Genomic DNA, 27,283 nt, shown 5'->3' on the forward strand with positions numbered 1-27,283 from the left:
CAACAACTAACTAAAGGGAATAGATTGCCAGATATATAGGGGAAGAACCAAGAAAAGTTGGGAGCATAAAAACCTAGGAAAAAGAGATCTAGAGAGAAGGAAGAAAATCGATTCCAATCTGCAGAGAGGTCACAGAGGATCAGAACTAAGAAGAGCCAGATTTGATCACTTTACTTTCAATTTGGTTTGCACTCATTCCCTAGGAATTACAATAATCAATAGTCAAGAACTAAGCCTTTTCAAGTGTTCATTTCCCTCTTCTCTCATCCCTAATATCCCCAGTTTATGGTTTCTTTCAAAACTGCAAGAATTTTTGTGGGTATTTCATCCATTCTTTTAGTCGATCTCTGTGGGCATTTCATCCATTTTTTATTCCATCTATGTGAGTTTTCAACTACTCTTGCCTCCATCCCCACACCCTCATTGCCTTACTAGCAAATTTTCATAAATTGCGATAGTCAAATGACTCATCGTTTCAGGAGACTTAAGATGATGAGATGATTGAAATTTAACTTGACTGGTTTTCCAATGAGAGACATAAAATTCATAGACCAGCTCATACTTGTTTATTTGGTTTTTTTCTCCCTGATTTATAGGATCTGACAGAGCTTAGTTGGCATGTAGCCTTTAAGAAGTTGGAATCACTTCATACCAGATGAAATGTTGGAAAAGGACTTTAATACACAAGTATCCATCCAAAGGGTTTCTTTGTATTTTTTTTTTTTTAATGCAGCCTGGCAAAAATGTCCTAAAGGAGCCACAAGAGGAAGATTCCCAGAGATCTGCAAGAGTCAAGTTTCGGGATTCTGGGAGGAAGCCCAAGTTCAAACCACAGGTCAGAACTGGTGTGTTAGTTTTTCTTCTTCAGGAGAGGAGGGCAATGAAACAATTACTCGGTTTTCCCACTCATTCTTGTGCATCATTCTTTTCCTCATATAAGGCTCAAGGGGGAATAATATTTTGTGGAAGAACAGGCCGTATCATATAGATACGGATTCTTAAAGGTTAATAAAAAGTTATTGCTTTGCCTACATATACAACAAACCAAAAAAGATCCCAACAGCCAAGGATGCAATTGGCCTTTATCAAATTGAATGTGTAAGAAGCTATATCTTACTCCTAATTAAATAGAACTATTCTAGCATTTACCTATGAAATAGTAATCCTTGGCATTTGGAAAATCACTGTTAAAATTATCAGGTCTCATGGCTACAAATAAAATATTTGTGTGGCTTAGGAAAAGCTTTTTGTAGTTTATGAGAAGTGAACTAATCAAAATTTGACCTATAAAAGAATACCCCGAGGCAATAAATTCCATTCATTAAAGTTCATTGTCTATAGTCCACTAACTTTTTGAGATACCAGTCTTGGGTGATGACTGGAACGTTGTTATTACTGCTCACATAAAGGTTGTTTTTAGTTAGTTGTTTATACTGAGGTTATTTAAATTTAAATCATCTAAAAATCCTGTGGCCTCCTTGCATAGGTCCCCCCTGGATTCCCGTCTGCAGAAGAAGCCTATAACTTCTTTACTTTCAATTTTGATCCTGAACCCGAAAAGGACGAAACAAAAGACAAAAGTGGAGAAGAGTCCAATCAGGAGGTGGAAGAAGGGGAGGAAGAGGAAGAGGAAGAGAAACCACGTCAAGAAGAACAAGTAGGGAAAATAGCACAAAAATCACAATAATGATGATGGCAAAGGAATGAATGGTTCAGAACAAATGTGGACTGACTGACTGCTAGGAGAGCGTCTCAGGTGTTTCTTGATCTTACATAGGTCATTTTCGGTGAATGGAGGCCAATAATGAAAGAGCCTCAGCCCTCTGGTTATAAATTCATAGAAAATCAATGTCATTTGGCTGGCAGATTAGTGTTAGTGTCAGAAGAATAGGGTCGGGACTTTCCTGCGTCTTATTCTAAGGGGCTAGTTTTGGATCGGTCACTAACCACTAACTTCTCTGAGCCAGGGAGGGCGGCTGATCTGCCTCCAAGCGGGACACCGCAGGCCGGAGGCAAACATGGACGTGTTGTTCTTAGAACAATACCATGTCAAAGGCGTATCATTTTCCCCATTTATAGGATCCAGGATCTCATAGTTGCTGTATCAGAGGAAGCATTTGAACTCAGAACTCCTGCTTCTAAAGCCACTGTCCCTTTTTATTCCATCACACGGCCTCAGGGTTAAAATAACCTTCTACAGATGTAGAAGAATTCTTCTTGAGCCACAATGGATTTTTTTTTTTTTTTTTTTTTTTTGCTCAGGCAGTTGGGATTAAGTGACTTGCCCAGAGTCACACACACAGGAAGTGTTGAGTGTCTGAGGTCAAATTTGAATTCAGGTCCTCCTGACTTTAGGGCTAGTGCTCTGTCCACTGCACCACCACAAAAATTTTTTGATTGAGATCTGCTCGCACAAATTCAATTCAATCCAACAGATGGTAATAGATTATAAGGTACCATGACAGGTTCAAAGGCATGAGATACTTTCTACCTTCAAAGAGTTTTTATTCTATTAGGATTCACAATGTGCTGAGTGTCTCAAAAGTTTTAAGCCACTAAAGCTGTAGCTGCACTGATTTTCTGTTCTCTTTGCACTTTATGCAACTCTAGTATGTTATTTCTTAGACTAGACTCATTACAAATCCCAAAATTTGAGAAAGTTGCAGACCCAATTTTGGAGTGTCTAAACATTATATTGAACTCATTTTTAAAGATTATTTTAATTCTGAGTTTTGACAGTTTCTTCGGTGAGATCATTTCCTCCAATGATACAGGTCATAACTTTTCCATACCTTAACCAGTCTTAAGACACTATTGCCAAAAGTATTTTGACCCGGTAGCCAACCTTTTGGAGATGAATTTCTCTGGGTTTACCTAGCGCAGCCCTCTCAGAGAATACATATAGTCTTTTATCATGTTTATACTATTGGACCTGCCAGAGCGCAGACTTCAAGAAACCAGAATCAGTGCTATTGCCTTGAAGAGGCCCTGACTAGTTCATGACCATAGTTAAAAAAAAAAAAAAAAAAACTCAAGTCTACAATTATAATAAGTCAAGAAGCCCCTGGATAAGACACACTATCATTCATTAAGCCTCATAATTGGACAGAATTATAATAGGCACCTGGTCCAACGCCCCAGCCTAGTGTGAAAGTTCTCTCCAGTATTTCTAACTTGAGATTAAAGACACAAGTTCCACATCTTCTTCACATAATCAAATCGCCACCTGTCTTGAACATACTTTCAAGTATCTGGGGCAGAAAACAGTCATAGGAACTTGGGAATAAAGCAGAGACTGAGAACAAAGTTTTTTTTGAACTTAAAAAAAATCAATACCCTCCTTCTATCCCTCATTTTACAGGGAAATATAAATTTCCTAGCTGATGTGATAAAATAGGAAATAAATTCCTTAAGATAAATTAAAACTCTGAAGTTAAGGAATTTTAAAACTGGAATGCATCATGTTAAATGTGATACATACTGCCAAACATACGTACTAACACACACACACACACACACACACACACACACACACATACACGTATGTTTGCATTTATATCTCTGTATATCCCAATTCTACTGGACCTGGAAATTCAGACAAAAATAGGCAGAACAAAAGTCCACAGACATTTAACAAGAGTAAAAGGATGGCCAACTATGAAAGACATATCTGTGGCCTGGAAAGGTGAATGTAAGACTTTAATCATAGAGAGAAGACCTGCAACATCCTAGATATACTGGGAAGGAACACAGTTAGGCAGGAGTCTTAATTTCCAATAGGCAGATGGCATAATGACCTGCTGACAAAAGCTATTTTTTATTCAGTGTAGGGAGAATTTTTCGGACACACTTCTAGGAAAGGAATGAAAAAAGAGGCGTTCGCTTTATTGACATTTAATTTACAACCAACCTGGCTTAGATTCATGTATTCTATAAAGAAATGGATGCTTCTGATTTCGGCAGTCAGCTTTTTCCACTGTAAATGAATGAAAACCTTTTCCTATCCCCGGAATGCTACTATTTACCATTTAAATGCCATGTTTCAAATGTTAATTTTTCACTTTTCTTACAGATCAAAAGTATGTCTTACTCAGCATCTGACAGTAGCTCCAGTTTTTAAGATTACTTACATATCAGAAAATGGTATTTAAAATAACTGTTTTACCTGAAGATAATTAGTCGACTCTTGACTTTTAAATTTAAAGAACAGTAATTCACAGGAGCTGTACTAAAATGCTATCTCTGGGGACTATACCACCCTGAGGAACTCTTTTAATGTAATGAGGTCTTCTTAAAATGGCCGTAATTGAATTCAACCCCCATTCATGTGACCTGAGACTTCACACTGAATTCTCCACTGCAGCAAACAGATTATAGCCAGGTTCTAGGATGCTAATTCCCAATAGACATTGGAATATTAATTTTTTTTCCGATTTCTTCCCATAACTTTTTACCTCCACGATTTAAACACACAGAACAAAACTTTAATTTCTCCAGGAGGTCATGTCTACCTTCAGGAAATTACAGTGAGACTGAGAAATGTTTTGTCAGAATATATGCTCATCTTCCATGAGCAAACCTCCGATTATACAATGTTCCTCCTCTTGGGCCCCCCAAATCCCTCATTCCCCTCAGCGTCCTGTTGTGGAACATCACCCATAAACATAGTCAGTTCTGCATCACTTTTTCATCATTCTGGCTGTAAGATTCTTTAGTTCATTGGCTGCTATAGAAAGCTTTACTTCCTTTGCTTAGAGCTAAAAGTTCCCCTTTGAAGCTTCAAGTACTTCCCCTTCCGACACTTGCATTTGAGCATTCAGTGAATGAGTCCCTGGGGGAGAGATTTGTGACTTTGAAGGTTTTGATTCTGCATCTCTCTATGTTCTTCCCTGTGGAAGATTTCTAATCTTTCTAGCCTCTGGGTGTATGTGTGTATATGTATATGTTGTATGTGTCTCTTTCTGTGTCTGTGTCACTGTCTCTCTCTGTCTATTTCTCTCTCCCATTCTCTCTCTCTGTGTGTCTCTCCCTCTCCTTTTCCTTCTCCCTCTCCCTCTCCCATCTCTCTCTCTCTCTCTCATTTCCCCCCCCCCATCTTTTTTTTCCTCTCTTTTTCAAACTTGTCCCTTAGGTAGCAAAAGTTTCCCAGAAGGAAAACTGAAGAGTTCAGAAGTAATAAGAATATGTTAGGTCAAAAATCAATAGCAACAAACACACCCAGAAGCCCAAGTGATGTGATTTTTTTCCCATTTTTTTTACTCCAGGCTTCTTAAGAAGCTTTGAAAAACAGACCCTCTCTTCTCCAAGGCAGCACGGCTCATTGAATCCCACATCCACATTTTCATTTTGTGGGTTTTTTAAAATAAGGACTGCCCATCATAACATGCATGTGATGAACATATACTGACAATAACATCATTAATACTTTCTAACCAAACCCCAATCCAAAGTTTTGAAAAACAACTGTGACGTTCCAACAGTAGCCCATTTATTACAAGGACACTCTTGAGACCCTCACTGCTCCCTTCAGCATGATTCTTTCAGTACCATATTTTTATGAGAACAATTAACAGGTTTAAACAGCGTATGTGGGTCATTTGTTTCACTTTTCCTTTGTTCCATTATTTTTTTTGCCAGTAGAAAGCAGTTAATAATTCTGATGCTCCATGGCCAGGAAACCATTTGCCTCGTTTATAAAAAGCACTCACTAAAAATGTACCACATACACATAATTGTTATAATGACAGTTCAAAGGAGTTTGGAGAGGATCTGCAGGTCAGCTGGGAAAGCTGGAGAGGTGGTGTCCATAACAATCCTTTCAGAAAAGATTTCTTGCCAGACATTCGAAGCAGCCATGACAGCTCTATTCAGTGTCCAGAAGAACAGCCCCAGTCCCTTCCTTAAGCAAGGCCTGCATCATTCTAACTTTGGCTCCTTTTAAATTAAGCGACCTTCCCCCCCTCCCCCCAATAAGTGCTATCTTGAAGAGTTGAATGTGCCCCTTTTCCAAGTTCTGGAGGTCTTTCTGATTTAAAACTATTCCAGAAAGAGCAGGGAATAAAAGCTGCAATGATATGGGAACTTAAGCCGAAACCCAAAACCTCGGGTTACAGAAATAAGGCATGGGTTACGTTGGATAGCATATGTGAATTCAAATGTCAATTCTGATTGTTTCCTTGGTTGAATTAGTTAATATTTTCAAGTCTTAGTTTCTTCACCTGAAAAATGGATATAATATCTGATATACAAAATATATCTGTAATACTTTGCAGGGTTATTTTGAAGGAAACTTCAGTGTGATATATATGAGTTATTCCCAATAATGATGGTGATTATAAAAGGCATTGGAATCAGAGACAACAATTAGGCTTGAGCTTTTTAAAAAAAATTAGGAAGAGAACTCAGTGTGAGATACATTAAAACTTATTAATAAAAAGAATTCCTTTTCTAAAAAAACTTAAAGCAAAATACAGTCTGAGCAGTTTTCTTATTTGATGCAATTGTAGGGTGAAGAGGAGCTAACTAATGAGAAAGAAGCTGACGCCTTCTTGCTCGACTTAGATCAGACAGCCCCTGATTTTCTGGCAATAAGAGCTGCCGAATATGAAAGCATCCATGCGATACAGCACAAAGAAAAAGAAATTCTCTTCAGACCCAGTTCTGTTACAGGTATGGGATGTTTCCATTTTGCCCCTTTCATTGTTTTCTTGAAAACAAAATAAGGGTTGCAGAAAATATAACAGGAGTGCCTCTGAATCGGCTCCTTGTCTGTTCTCAGATTTGGTCTGACTGTAGATATAAAATATCTGCCCTACTTTTTAAATATTCATATTCCAATACCTCCCTGAATAATGTTTTCTAGTGTTCTAAAAACACTGTAGAATGGTGACTCTTTTCTCTTTTTAATTAAAATTTCTCATGGTCAAATGTACCAGAGCTCTTCATATTTCTAAAGTCATAAATTATTCCAAGCAAGTTTCACTTGAGAAATTAATTTCAGAATCTATTAGAAGCCACAGAAGAAGTATCCCTAGTTGATGATACTTTAAGAAAGATCTCTTGAAAAATTTAATCAACTTTTGTGATTTCAGACAGGAGAAAGGAATGAGATGACTTTTGAAAAAGGTGAATTAGAGCTTGGGAGCCAGATTAGACTTGAATACATTGATTTATAAGTTATTTGCATAGAAGCTATATAAATAGATAGAGCTTCCTGAGGAAGAAATTGAAGAGAGAGAAGGGGGAGACAATTTAGGGCAATGCTCATCTAATGGGGCATAAAAAGGGGCACAAGATGGCAGAATACATCATAGAGGTAAGAAAGCAAGTATAGTATGGTTCTGTGGAAATCAGGAAAGGAAAGGAGATAAGGATGGATGTTCCACAGGTCATTCAAGGAAGTCCTTAGCTCAAAGAAGACAGAGAAAAAGACATTAGATTTAGTGACTGGGAAGTTCATGACCAAATCAAAAGTGAAGGCTCTCTTGAAGAAATGGGGGCAAAAGCTATATTCTGAGACCTTAAGAATTCATGAAAGGTAAGGAAGTGGAGGCCATGAAAACAAAAAAGGAAGTGGAGGCCATGAAAACAAAAGATTCCTTCATTGAATAGGAGGTTGAACGAATTAAGTCTCTAATTTTTTGGCACTTTTTGAATGGCAGAACACTGATGGGCATTTACTCAGTTGACCGATTTTAGCCTCGGCAGATAAGCCATTTGTACATGCTCTCCTAAGATTTAAATAAATGGTGGATATTTTGTTCACAGTAGAAATCTTCCAATAAGTATAATAAAACACATGTCGAGTTTAGGAGCCTAAATGATTTACAACATATATGTCTAAAGCCCAACGTTGAAGAACAATCAAAATCCATGCTTGAGGAATTCCTTTTAAAGGAAGCGAAATTACTCTGAGTGCTTCTGACTTCTAACCTATTTTATCTATTTCTTTGAAAAATTACTTTCATTCCTAAAAAAAGAAAAAAATGAAAAAAAAGGTAGAAATATCCCTCACCAGATGGTGTATTACAGTGATTGATTATCGTGAGGGAGCATTCTTTTCTCCGTCTTTGTGATTTGAAATATTTCATCAGCTCAGTTTCAAATTCATATTCTATTCCTTTCTTCCCCTTGTGACTCCTTTTTCTTAAATCACTTCTGCCTGAAAATTTAGCTCTATAAGAATTCCAATAAATGTAGAATCATGTTAAAAGAATCAAATTTCACTTTTATATGGCATGTTGGATCTCAGCTATTCAGAACACTATAACTTCTTAATCCTCCCAGTGTCCCTTTAGGAGAGACTGGGAATTGGAAGAGAAGTTCCACCCCAGTTTGTGAGAAGGCCAGAAAGGGTGTGAAGCTAATTAGAGACACGGGAACGGAGGATCTCTGAGGGATGAGTGAAGAGAAAGAATGGAAAACTGAGGACAGCGCCTCTGGAAATGCTCCCAGAGGAAGAAAATTGAAGTCTGAGACTGTCTTTGCTCTGCATCTTGTCTTAGAACGGTCCCTGAGTAGACAGTTCTGCATTATTCTTCCTACATCACTGGATACTTCTGCAGTCCAGCACAAAGGCCATTGGAGAGCAGGGGTCTGCTTAACATCTGGGCAAGGTTCCAGGCTGGAGGAACGCTGGGAAGGCAGGTCATGCAAACTTCATGCAGAGTTTCTGATTTGCTGAAAAGAGCCCTGGCAAGCTTGATTTCATTTGGATCTGAGTTGTTCCTTAAGAAGACTGGCAACCCTGGAAAAGACAGGGAATGTTCAGGTTCGGCATGGACACTGCTTTTCAGTGGACTGAAAAAATAACAACGTGGGAAAGCCAACCTACCAAAGGGAGATTTTTCCTTTTTCCTGTTGGAAAATTTTAAAGGCTAGGGTTGACATCCTTCCATTTTCCTTCCCCTCTCCCCTAGACCTTTTTCATCACTCTCCAAAGCTATCCTATATTAAAACAACAGACACAGGATTCATGGGTGCTATCCAGGGCTTCTCTATGTTGTGTTAATGTTCTCACCAGCTCTAGTCCCTGAGTTACTAGTATGAGTACCCACTAGGAGATTTGCATAATTAACAGGAGATGAGAAAGGCGTGACATCTGACTGTAAACAATATCATTTGAAGCAAAATCATCTCACACCACAGATACAAAAGGAGGTCCAAATCTCTCCATGATTTACATGTAAAGAGTGATACCCTAAGCAAATTAAGAGAGCATAAAATAGTTTATCTGTCAGATTTGTGGATAGAGGAAGAATTCAGGAGCAAAGAAGAAATAGTAAATATAAAATAGTTTATTTTTATTATAAAAAATTTTTTTAAAGAATTTGCACAAACAAAATCAATGCCAGTGAAATTATAGCAAAGCAGAAAACTGGGGAATGTTTTTGCAATAAGTGTCTCTGATAAAGGCCTCATTTCTCAAGTTATACGGAACTGAGTCAAATTTATAAAAATACAAGTCATCCCCCAGTTGATAAATGGTGAAAGAATATGAACGGGCAGTTTTTAGACAAAGAAATCAAATATGTCTATAGTCATATGAAAAATGCTTACTATTGATTAGAGAAATGTAAATTAAAACAACTGAGATACCAGCCTACATATATCAGAGTCACTAAAAAAAAAGGAAATTGTTAGATGCTGTAAGGGATGTGGAAAAACTGGTACACGAATACACTGTTGGTGGAGTTGTGAAGAGATCCAGCCATCCTAGAGAGCAATTTGTAATTATGCCCACCAGAATATAAAACTTTGTATGCCCTCTGATCCAACAATACCATTGCTAAGTCTGTATCCAATGACATCCAAAAAAGAGGAAAAGGCAAATTTATACAAAGGTATTTATAACAGTTCTTTTTTGTGGTGGCTAAGAATTGAACACCAAAGGGATGCCCACCGATTGGGGAAATTCAGAATAAGATTGCAATAGAATATTCTTGTGCTTTAAGAAATGACAAGCAGGATGATTTCCAAAAAACCTCAAAAGACATTTATGTGAACTAATACATAGTGAAGTGATGTGAATATTACATACATTTTAATGTTTGATAAAGAATTGTAAATGACTTAGCCCTTCCCAATAATACAATGGCTCAAAACAATCCCTAACGACTAACGATGAAGTAGGCTTTCTCTCTCTAGAGAGAGAACCGGTTCTGATTGAATGTAGACTAAAGCATGCTATTTTTCACTTTCTTTCTTTCATTTTTTTCTTGTATTCGGGTCTTCTTGTACAAAATAATCAATATAAAAATGTTTTATATAATTTCCCATGTATAATCTATATCTGATGGCTTATTCTCTCAGAGGGAGGGGAGGGATAGATTTTAGAACTCAAAACTTTAAATTAAAATTTTTTTAATTACTCAAATAGAAAGATAATCTAATATCACACCTAGATTGCGACCACAAAATAGTCACACTCACTCACTCATTCATTTATTCATCCATTTATTTATTTAGGAAGCATTTATTAAGAACCTACTGTTTCAAGTGCTAAAGAATATAGAGATAAATAAGCTAGTCTTCATGTCCTCAAAAAATTTCAACCCCTGTATAACAATATGGAGCAGTATTTAAGGGGGAAAGAGCAGAATATATTACAAATGTTACAGCTTGAATACAACATGGAGTTCCTCTTGTTCAATTCCTTCATTTTGTAGAGGAGAAAAATTAAGCATAGAAAGTTAAAATGACTTGCAAGGTCACACAGATAGCATATCGATCAAAAAGTGAATTAAACTACTGAAGATTTAGGAGACATAGAATCGGAACATGTACTTATATAATTTGCTATAATTAATCTATATTTAGCTTTTTTATTATATCAGTTTTAGAAAATTAACTTGGAAAATCTGTTGTTTTAAAAGAAATAGTAAATCATGTCTCAGGTCATCATGAAATTAAGAACAGATTAACAATGATAATTAGTACTGGCATTTATATACTAAATGTTTTCAAGTTAATTTTTTGCATTTTATCTCATTTGTGCTCATGATATGCCTCTATAGTATATCATTATTCCCATAAACTTAGAAGAGTTTAATGATTTGCCCTAAAAACACAAGCATTGGTCAAGGGAGTTGTTTCTTTGTTCTGATTCTAAATCCACATCTCTTCACTATACCATATACCTCTCAATAGACTATATCTCTTTAAGTAGTTTGAATGGCACAATATGATACTGATTTTTTTCTACCTAGTTCCTATTTATAAAAAAATCCCTGAAAATATGCAACCAAGATACCTTGAAGATGAAGGGCTTTACACTGGAGAAAGGCCAATGGTCCCTCGAACTAATCAAAACATTATGGAGAATCGACTGCTGATACAAGAACAAGTAAGTAATCAGTATCCATATGAGATAAGGTTTTATATATATGGAATCTTAAGAATAGTCAGATTCCTGATTTTGTATGTGAATTTTGTATATTTATCTTTTCCCCATGAGATTATAGCATTATAAATATCTAAATAATCAAACTTACTTTTTTGTATTTTTAATACAATTTTATTTTCAGTTTCAAACTCTTTTCTCCTTCCCACCCATTGAGAATACAAGAAAAACCAAACTTTTTACAAATATGTAGCCTTGCAAAACAAATTCTCATATTAGCTATATCCAAAAAGAATTATTATAAAGAAAAGAAAAAGAAAATATGCTTTTGTTTGAACTCTCAATCCTCTGTCTTTATATTTTGAAGTAGAAAGCATGTTTTATGATATTTCTTTTGGAATTATAGTTGGTCATCGTGTTGATCAGAATTGTTGTCTTTCAAAGTTGACTATTTTAATTGTCATTATTGTCATTAAAAATTACTCCCCTAGAATGGCTGAACAAGTTGTTGTAAAATTGTGATGGAATACTATTGTGCTTTAAGAAATGATGCACAGAACAGTCCCAGAAAAACCTGAAGACTTATATAAACTGATACAAAATGAAATGAGCAGAACCAGAAGAACATTGTATATATTAACAGCATTACTATATGATGATCAATTATGAATACATTATTTTATGAAGATCAATTATGAATAACTTAGTCATTCTTGGCAATACAATGATCCAAGATAATTCTATAGGACTTAGGATGAAGCTACTATCATCTCCAGAGAAAGAATTGATAGGGCCTGAAAGCAGATCAAAGATACTTTTTCTTTATTTTTTTATTGGGTTTGTTTATTTGGAGGGAGGGGGGTTTGCCTATGTTTTCTCTTATAGAATGACTTAAATGGAAATAAGATTTGTGTGACTATGCATTTATAACTATGTCAAATTGTTTCTCTTCTCAATGGAGGTAGAGGAAGAAAGAGAAGGAATGAATTTGGAACTTAAAATTTGAAAGAATGTTAAAATTATTTGTACATGTAATTAAGAAAAAATAAAATATTAAATAAGCTTTTCAAATAAATAGATAAATTATTCCTCTAGCCCTGTTCAATTCACCTTACATTAAGTCATACAAATTTTTCCAGGTTTCTCTACAACCATTTCATTCATCATTTTTAACAGCAAAATAATATTTTATAACATTTATATGTCATACTTTATTTAGCCATTCCCTAATTATTGGGCATCTCTTTAATCTTTAATTCTTTGTTATATACACACACACACACACAACTGCTAAAAAATATTTTTTTCTATATATGAGCCCTTTTCATCTTTATTTGATCTCTTTGGGGTAGCAATCGACTAGAATTACCACCGGATCAAAGACTATACACAGTTTAATAACTATAACTTTGGGGGATAGTTTCAAATTGCTATCCTAAATGACTGGATATATGTTAAAGTGCCTGTTTTCCCATAGCCCATTCAGAATTTGTCATTTCTCTTTTTTGGTCAATTTTGTCAATCAAATGTTTGTGAGATAGCACCTCAGAGTTATTTTTATTTTCATTTCTCTAAATAATAATTACAGAACTTTTTTCCCAATGGCCATTGTTAACTAGGGTTTCTTCCTCTGAAATTTTTCCTGTTCTTTGACCATTTATCTTATTCTTATAAATTTGATTCTATTCTCTCTGTAATTTTAGAAATGAGATTTTTATCTGAGAAATTTTTTCAAATAATTTTTACCACTTTCATGCTTCTCTTCTAAATTTTAGCTCGATTGCTTTTGCTAATGTTAAAATTTTTATTTTATGCAATCAAAAACTTTAATTCTATATAAAATCATCTTTCCTCCTGTGAACCCTTCAGCTCTTGTAATCATGAGGTTTTCCCCATCCACAGATCTGACAGGCAGTTTTTACCACACTCCAATAATTTGTTTGTTATTCCACCACTATGTCTAAATCACGAGCCCATTTGAAGCTCATGCAGGATGAGATGTTGTTCTATACCTGATGTCTCCCAGAATACTTTCTATTTTTTTCCAACAGTTTGTTGAATAGCGAATTCTTTCCCCTATGGGTGGGACCTTCAGATTTTAGCAAACACTCTGCTCCTGTGCTCATTTGTTTCTGTCTATTGCATGCCTAATCTCTTTCTTGGATCAATTTGCCTATGCTTAATTAATACCATTGTTTTGGTGATTATAGCTCTGTGGTTTAGTTTGAGATCCAGTATTGTTAGACCCCTTCTCATTTTTAAATTGATTCCTTTGATATTCTTGATCTTTTTTCCCTTCATATGAATTTGGTTATTATTTTTATAATTCTATAAAGTAATGCCTTGATAGATTTTAGAGGGGTTATTATTACATTGGTTTAACCTAACTATGAGCAATTTTTTTTTGTATTTTGGTTAAAAATGAGGAAAAATTAATGAAATAGAATACATAGAACACAATAGAATAATTATATAATAGCATACAGTAAAAGTGTTTTTTTTTAAAGACCGATCTCTAGGTTTTTGTTCCATTTTTTTGCAAAATGTTTCATTTGAGAGTAATGAAAATATATTATAGATCAAAACTTAAATTTTAATGGGGAAAATACAAGTTTTCTTTCTAAGAAAGGCAATACCAAAATCATAAGATATGCATGTTTAACATGAAATTATTCTGGAAATGTTGTCATTTTGTAAGTCATTTGCATATTATAGAAATAAAAATATACTTTCTGTGCTCATCTCACAGGAGAGAAAATGGTTTGGTGATGATGGCAGGATCCTAGCACTCCCCAATCCAATTAAACAGTTTTCTACAAGACCACCAATATTCTCACGAGAAGAAGTCATAGAAGCAGGACTAGAAACATTATATAAAAAGGTAATAACAGTTTCACATTTTAAAATACACTAGCTTTAATGTTCCTTCCCATTAAATGTTCAATACTGGGATAGTTACTAAGCTCTCACCATGTCTTAAGACGTAATGGATTATACTCATAGACTTTAAGTGTATAACATGGAAATACTCTAACAGCAAAATTATTAGGGAAAAGAATGGAAGGTATGTAATTAAATAACAAGTGTTTATTGTATATTTTGCTAAATCTATACATATATGTACATGATCATAATCATTGTGAATTTACAATCTTGTGTTCGTGCTTGTTTTATTTTACATTATTTCATATAAGATTTTTATATAGTGATGTATACCACATAGTTTCATTTTAAGTAATTCTACTGAATTAAATATGATGTAACAGAAAGAACCACTGGACAGTTAAACAGGAGACTCGAGTCCCAAAATCAAATTTGGCCAGTTGGCGTGTGTTCTTTTAAAAGCTGCTTAATTGGCATTAGCCCTCATTAGGAATTGTGACATTTTAAATGTATTCAGTGATCTATGAAGATCCTTTTATGACTTTTTTCTCCTTTTCTCCAGCCACGAAGTACAAATAGCAACAAATAGAAAAAGCAGCCTCTATACTCCTAGCCCTTCAATAAATTGGCCTAGAAAAAGTATATCATAATTTAATACCAGTTCTGAATAAGATAATGCTGTTTGCTCTAGAGGAAGTGCCTTACGATATATAAAGAACTTTCATAGCTATTATTTCCTTTGATTGTCATAGAAACCCTTAGCCCTCTCCTAACTTTCCCTCTACCACAGCTCTTTTAGTTTTAGGAAGCTCCTGCTACTTTTAATGGCTTTCCAGAGTCAATGGTCAGTGATTATTTGGTGCCTCTGTTCTCATTATGTATTTGCATCATTAGGATATTCTCACAATTCTGCAATTAAGAAAGCAAAAATTTTTTAAAATTTTTAAAAATACTAATACTGTTTTAAAAAAATACTAATAATAATGCCGTCCTCCCTCTACTCCCTAGTTCAGTCCTTTCTTCCCTGAACCCCAAGTAGCCAACATATATGTTCTCCCCTGAAACCTGGTCAAATTCTCATCAAAAGTAGGTGACTTCTAAAGTCTCATTCACCTCTAGATATACGATTCTTGGTCTTGAGATCCATATACTCTCAGATAGTTACAAATTAAACCTGTTTCCTGAGCTATCAAATGAGATGTCTTGGACCTCTAAAAAAAACTGAAGAAAACTAACTCTTTGGCAATCATTTCAGGAACCTGGTTGGCCAAAATGGAGCCCCCTACTCTGTTCGTCTCCATATGATCAGCAGAATTCGCTGTGAATTTGACACATACTATAAGACTTTGATTCCTTCCTATCATTACTATTGAGATGACATATAGAATTCACTCATGAATGTGATTTGACGTTTGTCTCAGCTCTATTAATTTTTTTTATTTGAGAAAGAGAATGGAAAAATACGAATGAAATCTCTTGCTGTTACTTACTCAGAAAACTTGAACAAATGCCTTTAAAGATAAAGAACTACAGGAAATGTTTTATATTGGAGAAGGGATTAAATTCAGTGTAGAGGAAATGCAAATTAATATATCTTGGGGGAAAAAAAAAACTAAAAAATCTAAGAAAGAAAATAATCTTGAGACTTTGAGAATAATCTTAAGCAGTGAATAGAAAATATAGCTTACTACAACTCGTGTTACAATTGTCTAAAAATCCTCCAAAGAGCTCTGCTTTCAGAATCCCAATCTGAATTTGGATAAACCAATATCAAGCATATGCAGGTTTTTCAACTTTCTGATCAACCCAGTGAGAACTATATTTTCCCAATCTTTTAACATTCTTCATTTTTATGTGCTTTTTTTGTTAAGGATTTTGTAATTTCCCAGTGCTAATGTAGAAGCTTTTTTAAACATGCTAGAAAGTACTGTTTTTCCCCCACGGTAAATAAATTGGCAAGTATCTGAGGCACTTTATGCACCTACTAGTTTCCTCATGGAATAATTCTGGGACTAGGTTTTTGTTATTTGTTTGGTTTGGTTTGAGTTTTTGGAGGGGGCGAGAGGTGGAGTGTTCTAGTTTTGAACTGCAGACTGAACAGTCAGTTTTATTTCGGTATCAGAACAATATATTTCCTAGATACCATTTCATCCAGAAGAAATACAATACAGTTTTGAACTGCAGACTGAACAGTCAGTTTTATTTCGGTATCAGAACAATATATTTCCTAGATACCATTTCATCCAGAAGAAATACAATACAATATTGTCCCAATACAATAGTTTTTTTTTTAAATAAAAATAGTTTATGATTAGATGACCTAAACTTCAGACTGAGATCATAAATTATTAAAATATGAGATCATGTAGATCTGGGCAAAATGAGGTAAGATGTGAGTATCCTAAGTAACCAAAGGGAAAAAGACTAAATAGAACAGTGATTCTAAAAGTTACTTTAATTCATACTTAAGAGTGCTATAGAATAGGTCTTGGGAACACTGCCCAAAAATGTTCCCCTAAATGTTAAAAAATCAAAACTAAAAACCACCAAACAAGAAAAATGGAAGTAAAATTCTTTTAGTCTGAGTGAGGAATAGATCAGTTAGAAAGGAATGTTTCTGTTTAGTCTGAATTTTCAGGTTTATCTGGAAATATTCCTATACGAAATTTAGCTCCACGGCCATAGACATTTTTATTTAGCTACATTCTTTTTTGCACAGAACAGGCTGCTGCTGTATCTTGCACCACCTAGCTGCCTCTTTAGATAGCTACCATGTATTATTATAAGGAAAGATCCATTTCTACTTTTCTTTCTGATGTTTGAAGGGATTCTATATCTTACAAAAGCTATTTCCATAGCTATTGATATAAGCGTATTATTTGTTGTTGTTCTTGTTACTAATATGGATAATGATTGTTCAATCATTACAGCAATGTCCAACTCTTCATGACCCCATTTAGGATTTTCTTGGCAAATATAGTGGAGGTGTTTGCCATTTCCTTCTCTAACTCCATTTTACAGATGAGGAAACTGAGGTAAATAGGGTTAAATGACTCACCTAGTATCCTGAATACAAAAATTGGGTCTAGAACTGTTTCTCAACCTCCCCGTATTTTTAAGACAGTCTAGGGTTGCAGCCATAAATAATAGCTGTAACACTCTTTATAACACATGTTAGAACATCAGTTTGCTAATTAAATACATTATTGCCCACAGCTCTATCGACTGATATTTAAGAGGAACAGAATACTGATGCCATACAGACATTACCAAAAGGAGAACATTTTGCTTTTTCAACTTACTAACCAATGATCCTTCAGAGGAGGAAAATTACAGATTTGATGTGGTTGTCAGATAAAGCAGAGCATGGTGAGAAGGGAAGGACTTAGATAAGTTCAAATCTGGAGTTTAATCTGTGATCCATGGACACCCAGGGGTCTGTAAACTTGCACAAGAAGAAAATTAATTACATATTTATTCTCACTAACTTCTAACTTAAATTTAGAATTTCCTTAAATTATTTAAAACCATTTTTCGGAAAAGAGTTCCATAGACTTCACCAGCTTACCCAAAGATTTTATGACACAAAAAAGGTTAAGATTCTGCTCCAAACAGTAGGAAATAGACTGACTTTTCAGATGAGTTGACAATTTCTGAATTTCTAACTAAAAATTGACTTAATTGCTAAAAAAGAACAGAAAAGGAAGATAAAAGGAGAACAGAATAACAAAGGTGGCTGACTTTGTAGAGGAGAATAGTGGTGAAGAGACAGAATTTCATATGTAGAGAGAGAAATGAAATATATGCACAAGAGTTGAAAAAGTCCATGTCACAGTATCATACTCTTTCCTCTCCCTACATTAGTGACACATCATGTTGACGAAAAGATAAAAAATTGCCTAAGGACAAAATTTTGGGGCAAAGGCCTTTCTGAGCTTGGTTAAACCAGTCCTTGGAGATTGGACACAAAGTTCATCACTGAATCGGTACTCAAGGCCTTTCCAGCTTCGAGGTCTGCCAAAGGCTACTGGTGTGTCCCTTAAGGATTCAGGCTCATTGCTACCCCAACAAAGACTGAAGCTGTACAGCACTGAAGGACTGACTCAGTAGCCAGAGATAGATGAGGTGTATGAATATGGAGAGAGATTAATCATATAAACATAAAATGTAATAAATATTTAAATGCATGATGCCATAGATATCCACATATATGAATAAAATGTGGGTTACTAGAGCCACGGAGAAGACCCAACCAGCCTCAGAATCTGGAAGACGTGGCTGCCATTTCTATGTCTGATACACTTTAGCTGAGTGACTATGGCTCAGTCATTGATATCTTGTCCCTGCTACTTGTCTCAATCTCTAAGTTAAAGAGGGCCTGTCAATCTGCTGAATGAAGGAGTCCCCCAGACAATGAAATCACAGGTGCTGTCAAAAATATGTAAAATGTATGTATATAGATATATGCATAAATAAATATGAATATTACATGTATTTTATTTACAGGTAAAAAAGGAATATGATAAAATTTTATTTACAGGTTAAAAAAAAGAAATTGATAAAATTTTATTCCTCTGCTAATTAACTGCAAAAATATGGAAGTTATATAAAAGGAATAGGGGACCAGCATATAATAACAACAACAATAACAATAATAACAACTCATTTATATAATACTTTAAGGTTGGCAAAGCCCTTTACATAGATTATTTCATTCGATCCTTAAAATAACCCTGTGAGGTAAGTGCTATTTTAATCTCCATTTTGCAGATGAGGAAACTGAGGCTGAGCTAGTAAAGCTTCTGAGGCAGAATTTGCACTCAGGTCTTCCTAAATCCAAGTCCCACACGCTGCATGAAAGCTGTGTATTGGTAAAACCACATGTTCCAAACTATTCTTATACCCGTCAAACTGGGATAAGGGCAGGAACCTAACCCCTAGCAATTAGCTTAGGCAACCCAAGCATTTTCCACCTCACATGTTCTTGGTATATTGCATAAAACGTAACTGAATATTTGTCAGCAGTATCATATAGACACAAATATAGAATAACAATCATTAACTCTGCTGTGTGTCTGTCTTTCTCCATGTGTCTCTCGGTCTCACTTTCTCCTCTCCCTCCTCCCTCTTTTTCTCTCTTTCAGGCACTCAACTATGTCCCCAATAAACAGTACATTGTTGGTTCTGGAGACTCTCTGGGTCAGTTTCAACTGGACATCGACATTTCAGGATTAATATTTACTCATCATCCCTGTTTTAGCCGGGAACACGTTTTAGCAGTCAAATTGGCTCAGTTATATGATCAGTATCTAGCCAGACGTCAGAGGAACCAGACAAAATTTCTAACAGATAAGGTATTTATGGTTGATTTTTATTAGGCTGGATTTTTTAAGGAGTTACAATGCATAAAATTCTACCAGGACACGATTTCTTTACAATTTGCCTTTCTTTCTGGGATACTTTTTATGAGATTCTTCCTGTATTCGAAAAGCTACCTTCAGTTTTCTTCCAGCCCGATAACTCTCTGATTCACAAATAATTTGTTGTGTGTCATTGATATTTCTAAGGCACACACGAAAACTTCTCTACCCCTGATGCTCTGGTTGGACACACGTTCACATGTTAATGGTACCAGATGGATCACCACATCCCAGAACAAGGAGAGAACATAAATTATTATGAGGTCAGAAATCTTGCTCAAAGACTTAGTAATAGATTACATGACCCGATGAATCACACCACGTTTACAAATGTTACTCATGCTTTTACGCCGGAGTCAGTCAGATAGAAAGCAGTAAGAAGTGAAAGCTTCTAGTCCCAATTGGAGATTAACTTTGTCAATGCCGTATTATTCACTTGTTTTCTAATGGCATTACGCAGGCAGACCCTCTGTGCTGAGGGTAATATTGTTCTCTTAAACATTGTTTCTAACTCAGAATTGGGATTATTTGTTGTCAGCTCAATGCCCTGAGGAATGCTGTACAAACTCTCCCTGATTCCACCAAACCTCCTGGGTCTGGCCACACAACTCGGGAAAGCGTGAACAAGTATAAATTTGAAATTCGGTGAGTAAAATATTAATTAGTGATCAATGGGGCTTTTGTATGAAGTTTTTAGATTCTTCCTATAAATGCAAAAAAAAAAAAATTTCTCAGCCAATAGAAACAATGTGAATCAGCCTCAAATTCAAGACTTAAGTTCATGTCCTACTTTCAGCACATAATGGGTTAAATCATACCTCCTGTCATATAGAGAGTTCCTCAGACCCAGTGAAATCAGAGATTCAGTCCTCTGACTCTTTTTTTTAGCACAATGCCTGTCAATTAACGTATTGATAGTCAGTCACAATTGCATTGTAAAAGCATGGCACCTAAAACTTGAAATCTCATTGTTATCTGCACCTACAGAGGCGGAGAAATGGCTCTAAGCTTTCATCTCCGGGGAAACAATTTTTCCCTGATTCTAGCAACTCCATTCCCTTTGCCTGCACCAGGCCTCCAGTAGAGTCTTTGAAAGTTGGGTCATGCTGGGTCACCACCATGTAGAGCTCTGTGACCCTCTTCGTTTTTATTGTGCTATACAAGAGCAAAGCTGGACTTCACATTCGCGTGGATGAGAACAAGTGGCAGAAATCTTTCAGGGATCTCCCATTTCATCCTCTGTGCTTGCAGACTGCAAACCTGTTTGTCATTTGTCGATGATCTCAGTGGCTAAATCTTAATCTCCAGCCAATTCTGTGATGAAGTTGCCACTTGGTCCTTGATACAGACTTGTCTTCCATCACCAAACCCAGACTTATAATGGGAGAATTGGGATAGTAACAATAGCTATATTAAACTAGAATTCATATGATATTTTAAGGTTTGCAAAGCAATTTACATGTTCCTTTATTTGATCTTCAAAACAACCTGGGGAGGTTGGTGCTATTATTACCCCCATTTTCTAAATAATTGAAGGTAAGAGGGTAAATGGCTGCCTAAGATCACACAGCATATTTTAGGTCTTCTTGATTCTAAATTTTAACTTCTTGACTTTTATGGCAAGACTTGCCGGGGCATGGCCTCTGCTGACGCAGCCCTTGAGAATCCAAGCTCCCTCTATACACAAATAGGAATGCAATAGGATTCGGGTAGAGGAAGGGGGAACTATGTATTAATTTGTCATTAATAGCTTGCTTTATTAAGAGTTCTAAACACTATTCAAAACATAACAGAGAACCAAGAGGAAAGCTTTAAAAAATGACTTTAAGAGTATTTTATTTAATTTTATTTTAATTACTTGATTTTTATTTATTTTATGTAATTACTTGATTCTCAGAAAAGCTTCTTGGACTCTCATTCAGAGTACATTTTTGCTTAGTTTAGACAAAGTTCTTATAAGTTTAATCACCTGCTTTTCTAGCCCACAGACAATTATAAGCAACATATCAGAAGGATTGGGGACGTTGGAGTCAGTCATACAGAAAGCAGTAAGAAATGACAGCTTCTAGGTTAGTAGCCTCATAGAAATAAAGAGACAGCAAAACTATTAGAAGACACAAGAGTTCAAAAAGCACAGCAGTCAGGAGCCATTGAGAGGAAGAGGGAACAGCCCATCTATCTCAACAGCTCCTGAAGTCACCAATGTAGCACAGCCAATGGCATTCTTAATGGTGATACTGAGTCATTGAGGAAAACTTAAATTATGTTTTGTATGCTCTGGTGAAGAAGGCAGGGAAACAAGAAGTCTCTCTGAGGAGAAGGACACTTAAAATTGTCTCCATGAAACAAGTATTGGCTCTTCAACTTATTGAGAAACTTTGTTCTTGTGGATCAGCTCATTCCTTTCTGATGCCAAATAGGTGGGATGCCTCTTTCATTGGATTTTATTTCATTTTAAATAAATCTTGACATAAAAAGAATAAAAAGTGTAGGGCAGCAGCTGACTCAAAACTGCTTTGAGGTCTTTACCACATGTCGCTTGTTCCTCTGTTGGTTGTATGCGACATGGTCAGGGCTGTGCAGTCCATATCCAAGCTCCCAAATGACCATTAGCTGATTAATTAATTTCATTCCCAATGAGATGGCCTGCTTTTCAGTTGTTAAATGTTTGAAATCAAAGGAGACTTTTCTTCTTCAATAATCCATGTTAATTTGTGGACATTTGACTCAAAATATTCAAATTTGCTTTAAGACTAATTTGTGATGATTGTAGGCTCTGCTGGCTAAATTAAAACCATTTTCCTATATTAGGGATAGGATCTAGACTTGTGATATTTTTACTATAGGGAACTCTCAGGTATGGAACCTCTACAAAAGCAAAGCAGAGACATCTTTGCAACTTCAGAGTCTTAAAGAATTGCCTAGAACCCTGAGCGTTTGTACCTAGTCCAGGGTCACATAATTATTAAGTACCAGAGACCCAACTCTTTCTAGCTTAATGGCTGGTTCTCGATTCACTGTACCATGCTTCTCTGGCTTTTATTCTCGAGTGTAATGCTGTACTCTTTGCCTGTTTGGATCACCAATTAAATGTTTCATTTGCTCAAAACTCTCCTTGAAATTCTGGAGTAGAGGGGGAAGTGGTTTTCAGTAGCTGGAGGTTAATGAGAAAAGTAAAAATTGAGCATTTTAAAGTTAATTTGACGAGATCAAATATTTTATATTGCATTAAGAAAAAGTAGGTCACTACCTAATTATTGAGTGAAAAGGTATATTTTGATGTCTCCTGGGGATATTGTGCTACTAGATGCTGCTAAATCATCCTCTGAAAAAGTGCACTAGGCAGATCTTTATGGTATGAAGTACAGATCAAGTCATCTGGGCCGTAATTTTACCAGTTTGCAAAGTGGCCTTGCAGGGAAACTTCTTCAGCAAAGGAACTGACTGCTTATTCACTTAAAATTCAATTTCAATTATTCAGTTTATTCAAATTATTTAATTTCAAAGCATGATTGTTTCTTTAATGAGGTAGAGCTCTAAAAAGAATCTTAGAGAGTTATGCAATATAGCAGAATTTACCATAAGTACTATGCCCCTGAACTGAAGAAAATAAAATCCAGCCCTCTTCAAATTTGGCTTGTTAGTTATTTATCCTTATGGTTTGAAATATTTTAATTATCAAATAGACCAGTTGATTTGGCTCCTGGTTCAACTTTTTTAAGCTTGGGGGTTTACTTGTGCTCGGATAATTTTTAATACATGCATATTCTCGACATTTTGTAGGCAAACACGGAGATTACGGGATGCCGAAGAAGAAAAAGATCGAACGTTGCTTAAGACCATCATAAAAGTTTGGAAAGAAATGAAATCCCTTCGAGACTTTCAAAAGTTTACCAACACACCCGTAAAACTTTTTTTGAGGAAGTATGTTCTGATCACACATATATTTCTTAACAGGCCAGAATCTCTTTTTTAGATTGGCTCAAAAATTGGTTATTGATGGTTAAACTCTTTCAAAGTCAAGGGAAGTCTCTGGTTTTCTTTTCCTTCTAGGATGTGTAAGAGAGATAGGCAGGTATGTTTAGACAAGCTAGCCTCTGGGGCTCCTTCCAGCTTGGAGATTTATTTATTTGTTTGTAGGATACATCCCATTTAAATAAATTATGTATCAGAAAGTCCACAGGAAGACTGAAAAGTTCCGACATGATAATAATATCTCACATTTCTATAGGATATTAGCCTTCACAAGGAATCTTCTCACCCCCTATGAGAATGATTAACTCCATTTTATAGATGAGGAAATGGAGACTTGAGATAATAATACCATATTGCCTTGGAACACTGACTCCTTTGTTTTTTCTCAAATATACTTGAGAAAAAAATTTAAAGAAAAAGTATGTTCTCCTCTCCTTGGACATCACCACATGAAGAAGACATATCCTAACACATTTTCCAGGTTTTGTTTTCAAATAAAAACAGAACAGGAGCCCAGAGTTCAAGGGATTTCCCATTTTTTTGCCTGAGTTTTGGATCAATGAAAAGCTTTAGTGACTCCTGTCTCATCTCATCCATAAAAGCAGCACTTTCCCAGGAGAGGACAAGGATCAAGGGAAAGGAACAAGCCTTAGCCGTGTTTACTCCCACTGAGGAGCTCTCCCTGGTTAACTACTCCAGGTCTAGGAGCTCCCAGGACGCGGGGCTGGTCATTTCCCTTTCTCTTTAATCCCTAGTTTAGTGCAGTGCTTAGCGCATACTAGGCTCAATAAGTAGTTTAATAAATGCTACTTAGCCAAATGGCAGGATTCTCTGCAGTTTTTCTGTTTTACTCATGTTTCCTCTGACATCTTAGATACAGCATGTTTCAGACATGAGAAATACTCCCAGCTCCTTAAGAAATGCTTCTTAATGCCAGTGTATATTTCTCTTTTTTAATCTTCACAATTAAATAATATTTGTTTATTTGAATCCACCCAATAAATCTGGTACGTTGGGGTGACTGTGTCAAGAGTTCAGATTGCATTTGGAGTATCTAAAGGGTGATTACAAAATCAAAATCTGAAGCCTCGAAGTAGTGAATCTATTTATTGGGGTATCTGGTCATTGTTAAATAGAGTAGGGTTCCTTGTAAATCTGCCAGGGCCTGAGAGCTCTGGGCATCCAACAAGTTTGCCTGAACCTGGACAGAGGAGCTCCAAGGATGGTGGAATTTGACAGCTCGATCTGTACCAAGCAGGAGCCGGTCTGAGCCCGGCAACTTGTGGTACCTGCAGTGACACAATTGTGCAGTCTGATCCTCGGGCAGCACTAGACATTCTCACACAGACTGCACTTAGATCGTACAGCACATGCAGATAAACAATTTTCCAAAGTTTTGTTACCCTAATAAGAGCCCCACTTCAATAAGGGCAGTCTTTGTGGCAAGGAAAGGGGAGTTGATTCAGTGACTTGTCCAGGGTCACCCAACTCTCTCCCCTGCACCTACTGTCCCCTTCCTTTTTAAAGCACCAGATGCACTTTACCTACTTTAAGTGATCTTTTGAGGGAAAATATAATGCTATCAATTATTTTAAAGGGAAGAAGTTGATTGGAAGATAGACGAAAAGGCATTTGAAGCAGAAATTCAAACAGAAACAAACGAGTTGTTCGAAGAGCACGAAGAAGAGTATGAAAAAAAGATGGAAGCCTACAGGGCCGAGTACCAGGACTGGAAAGCCTGGAGGAAAGCACAGGTACGTGAGGTGTCCACCGTGAACGTGGCTGGCTCTGGCAGGTGGAGCGGGAGCTTATACCGGCGAGCAGCTGGGCTACCTCCGGCCTGCTCTTGTCCTAAAGTCCCTTTAAGCACCGACTCAACAGCCTTTTCACCTTCTCACATCTGATTCCCTGGCAGCACTAGCCCTCACCCCATCTCTCCCCACTGCCCATCCCCCTCGGTATTCCTCCCTCTTGGCCTCCCAGGCCAAGAATCTGTTGTCAGATCCCTCCTGCTGCTGGTCCTCCCCAGCCCCGTCCCACCCTCCTCTTGCAGTCACCTTCCCTCCCAGACTAACTTGCAGGGACCTTGGATGCAGATGGGCATCTGTGTTCCTCCTCCATTAAGCGGTGAGTTTCTGGGGAAGACACTTATTGTTACCCTTTTTCCGTATCCCCAGGAATTAGCACAGTTCCTTGCCCTTAGAAAATACATGCCTAATACATGCTTGGGCTGCCAGGTGACGCAGCAGATCAAGTCCCGGCCTCAGAGTTAGGAAAACCTTCTAGCTGTGAGACCCTGGGCTTCTCACTTAACACGTCTGCCTCAGTTTCCTCAAACTGCAGCCAGGGAATATTAATGGCATCTACCTCCCAGGGTTGCCATGAAGATCAAATGAATAATATCTGTAAAGTGCCCAGTACAGGCATTATTCTTGCTGTTGTTGACTGACCGACTACCATGTGAAAGGTACTGGGCTTGTGAAGATCAAAATGGCACAGCCCCTGCTCCCAAGGAGTTTATGTCTGTCATCCTTCCCACATCCCCACCCCTGACTTCTGGCCACAAACTTCACTAAGCCTGCCAGCAATTTAATTAAAATTAAAAATCATTAGAAGAAGAGTATGGGCTAAGGTTTGTACACAGAACCTTTTGGTCTTGGTTCTCTTTACCTGGTTTAAATAATCATTAGCTCTTAATATGGAAGATATGGATGATACAGATGATAAATCATCTTCTTTCCATATCAAGAGCTAATCATTTTAAAGTAGAGGTAGTCCCGAGTACTCCATATTTGCTGGATACTATTTCTTAAGGAACCCTCTCCCTATAGTTGGTCTATAGTTCATATATATATATATATATATATATATATATATATATATATATATATATATATATGTCTATAACTATATGGATAAATAGATACATATACATATATACATACATATCTATAAACATCATGTCTAGATATGATGTAGATATAGATAGATATAGATATATAGATATAGATCTATAGTTCCCATAGTAGATCCCCTATTGATCTTTGTTCTCCAATAATCTTTGGGGGCTTCTTGGCATCCACTGCCAAACACAGAGCGCCAAAGGGCTCCATGGTTCCCATCAGCTATGTTGCTTCAGTATCTATAACTTTTGAATGAATGAATGAATAAGTCACTGAAGGAATGAATAGTATTGTTCTCAAGGAGTCTCCAAAGAATAATGACACTGAAAACATGGCCATCAGTAAAGGAGCCCATTCTCTGCCTCCTCTCTTGCCCAGCCTTAATCACTGATTGGGAGTTGCCTCAGTCAAACTGAGACCTGTTGAAGACCTTAACTTAAAAAGGTCAAGGTCTCCCACTGAAGTTGGGGTCATCTCCAGTCCTCCTGATCTCTCTAGACCACTGGAAACGAAGCTGATGACCTCTCACGTTGCTCCCTTGCTTCAATCCAATTCATCACCTCCCAAAGTCATGGTCCTCTTTGAGAAGGAAGAACAAACATGAACATAGAATGGAGAAAGAGAAGGGGCTTGGGCTATAAAAGCGAAAACCTTGATTTAGCTAGTGGATAAACAACACTAAGAGCTCCGGGTCTCAAGAATTCTGCCCAATTATCAGTGCCCTGAGAATACCCAAATACATTCTGTGACTCAGAGCCCCG

At 36.5% G+C, this 27,283-nt stretch overlaps 1 protein-coding gene across 4 annotated transcripts in view; it reads left to right on the top strand.

Annotated features, from left to right (window-relative positions):
• Positions 1-27,283, top strand: part of CC2D2A (coiled-coil and C2 domain containing 2A) — a 124,806-nt gene that overhangs the window by 35,575 nt on the left and 61,948 nt on the right. For all 4 annotated transcript variants that reach the window (XM_031941381.1, XM_031941383.1, XM_031941382.1 and 1 more), the window contains 9 exons: positions 734-835; positions 1,487-1,657; positions 6,507-6,669; positions 11,208-11,344; positions 14,091-14,222; positions 19,369-19,578; positions 20,183-20,289; positions 23,428-23,568; positions 25,217-25,373. In XM_031941381.1, the coding sequence (XP_031797241.1) occupies positions 734-835; positions 1,487-1,657; positions 6,507-6,669; positions 11,208-11,344; positions 14,091-14,222; positions 19,369-19,578; positions 20,183-20,289; positions 23,428-23,568; positions 25,217-25,373 (1,320 nt within the window). The remainder of the gene's footprint in view (positions 1-733; positions 836-1,486; positions 1,658-6,506; positions 6,670-11,207; positions 11,345-14,090; positions 14,223-19,368; positions 19,579-20,182; positions 20,290-23,427; positions 23,569-25,216; positions 25,374-27,283) is intronic.

This window comes from Sarcophilus harrisii, chromosome 6 (genome assembly GCF_902635505.1).
Source record: "Sarcophilus harrisii chromosome 6, mSarHar1.11, whole genome shotgun sequence".
Taxonomy (NCBI): domain Eukaryota; kingdom Metazoa; phylum Chordata; class Mammalia; order Dasyuromorphia; family Dasyuridae; genus Sarcophilus; species Sarcophilus harrisii.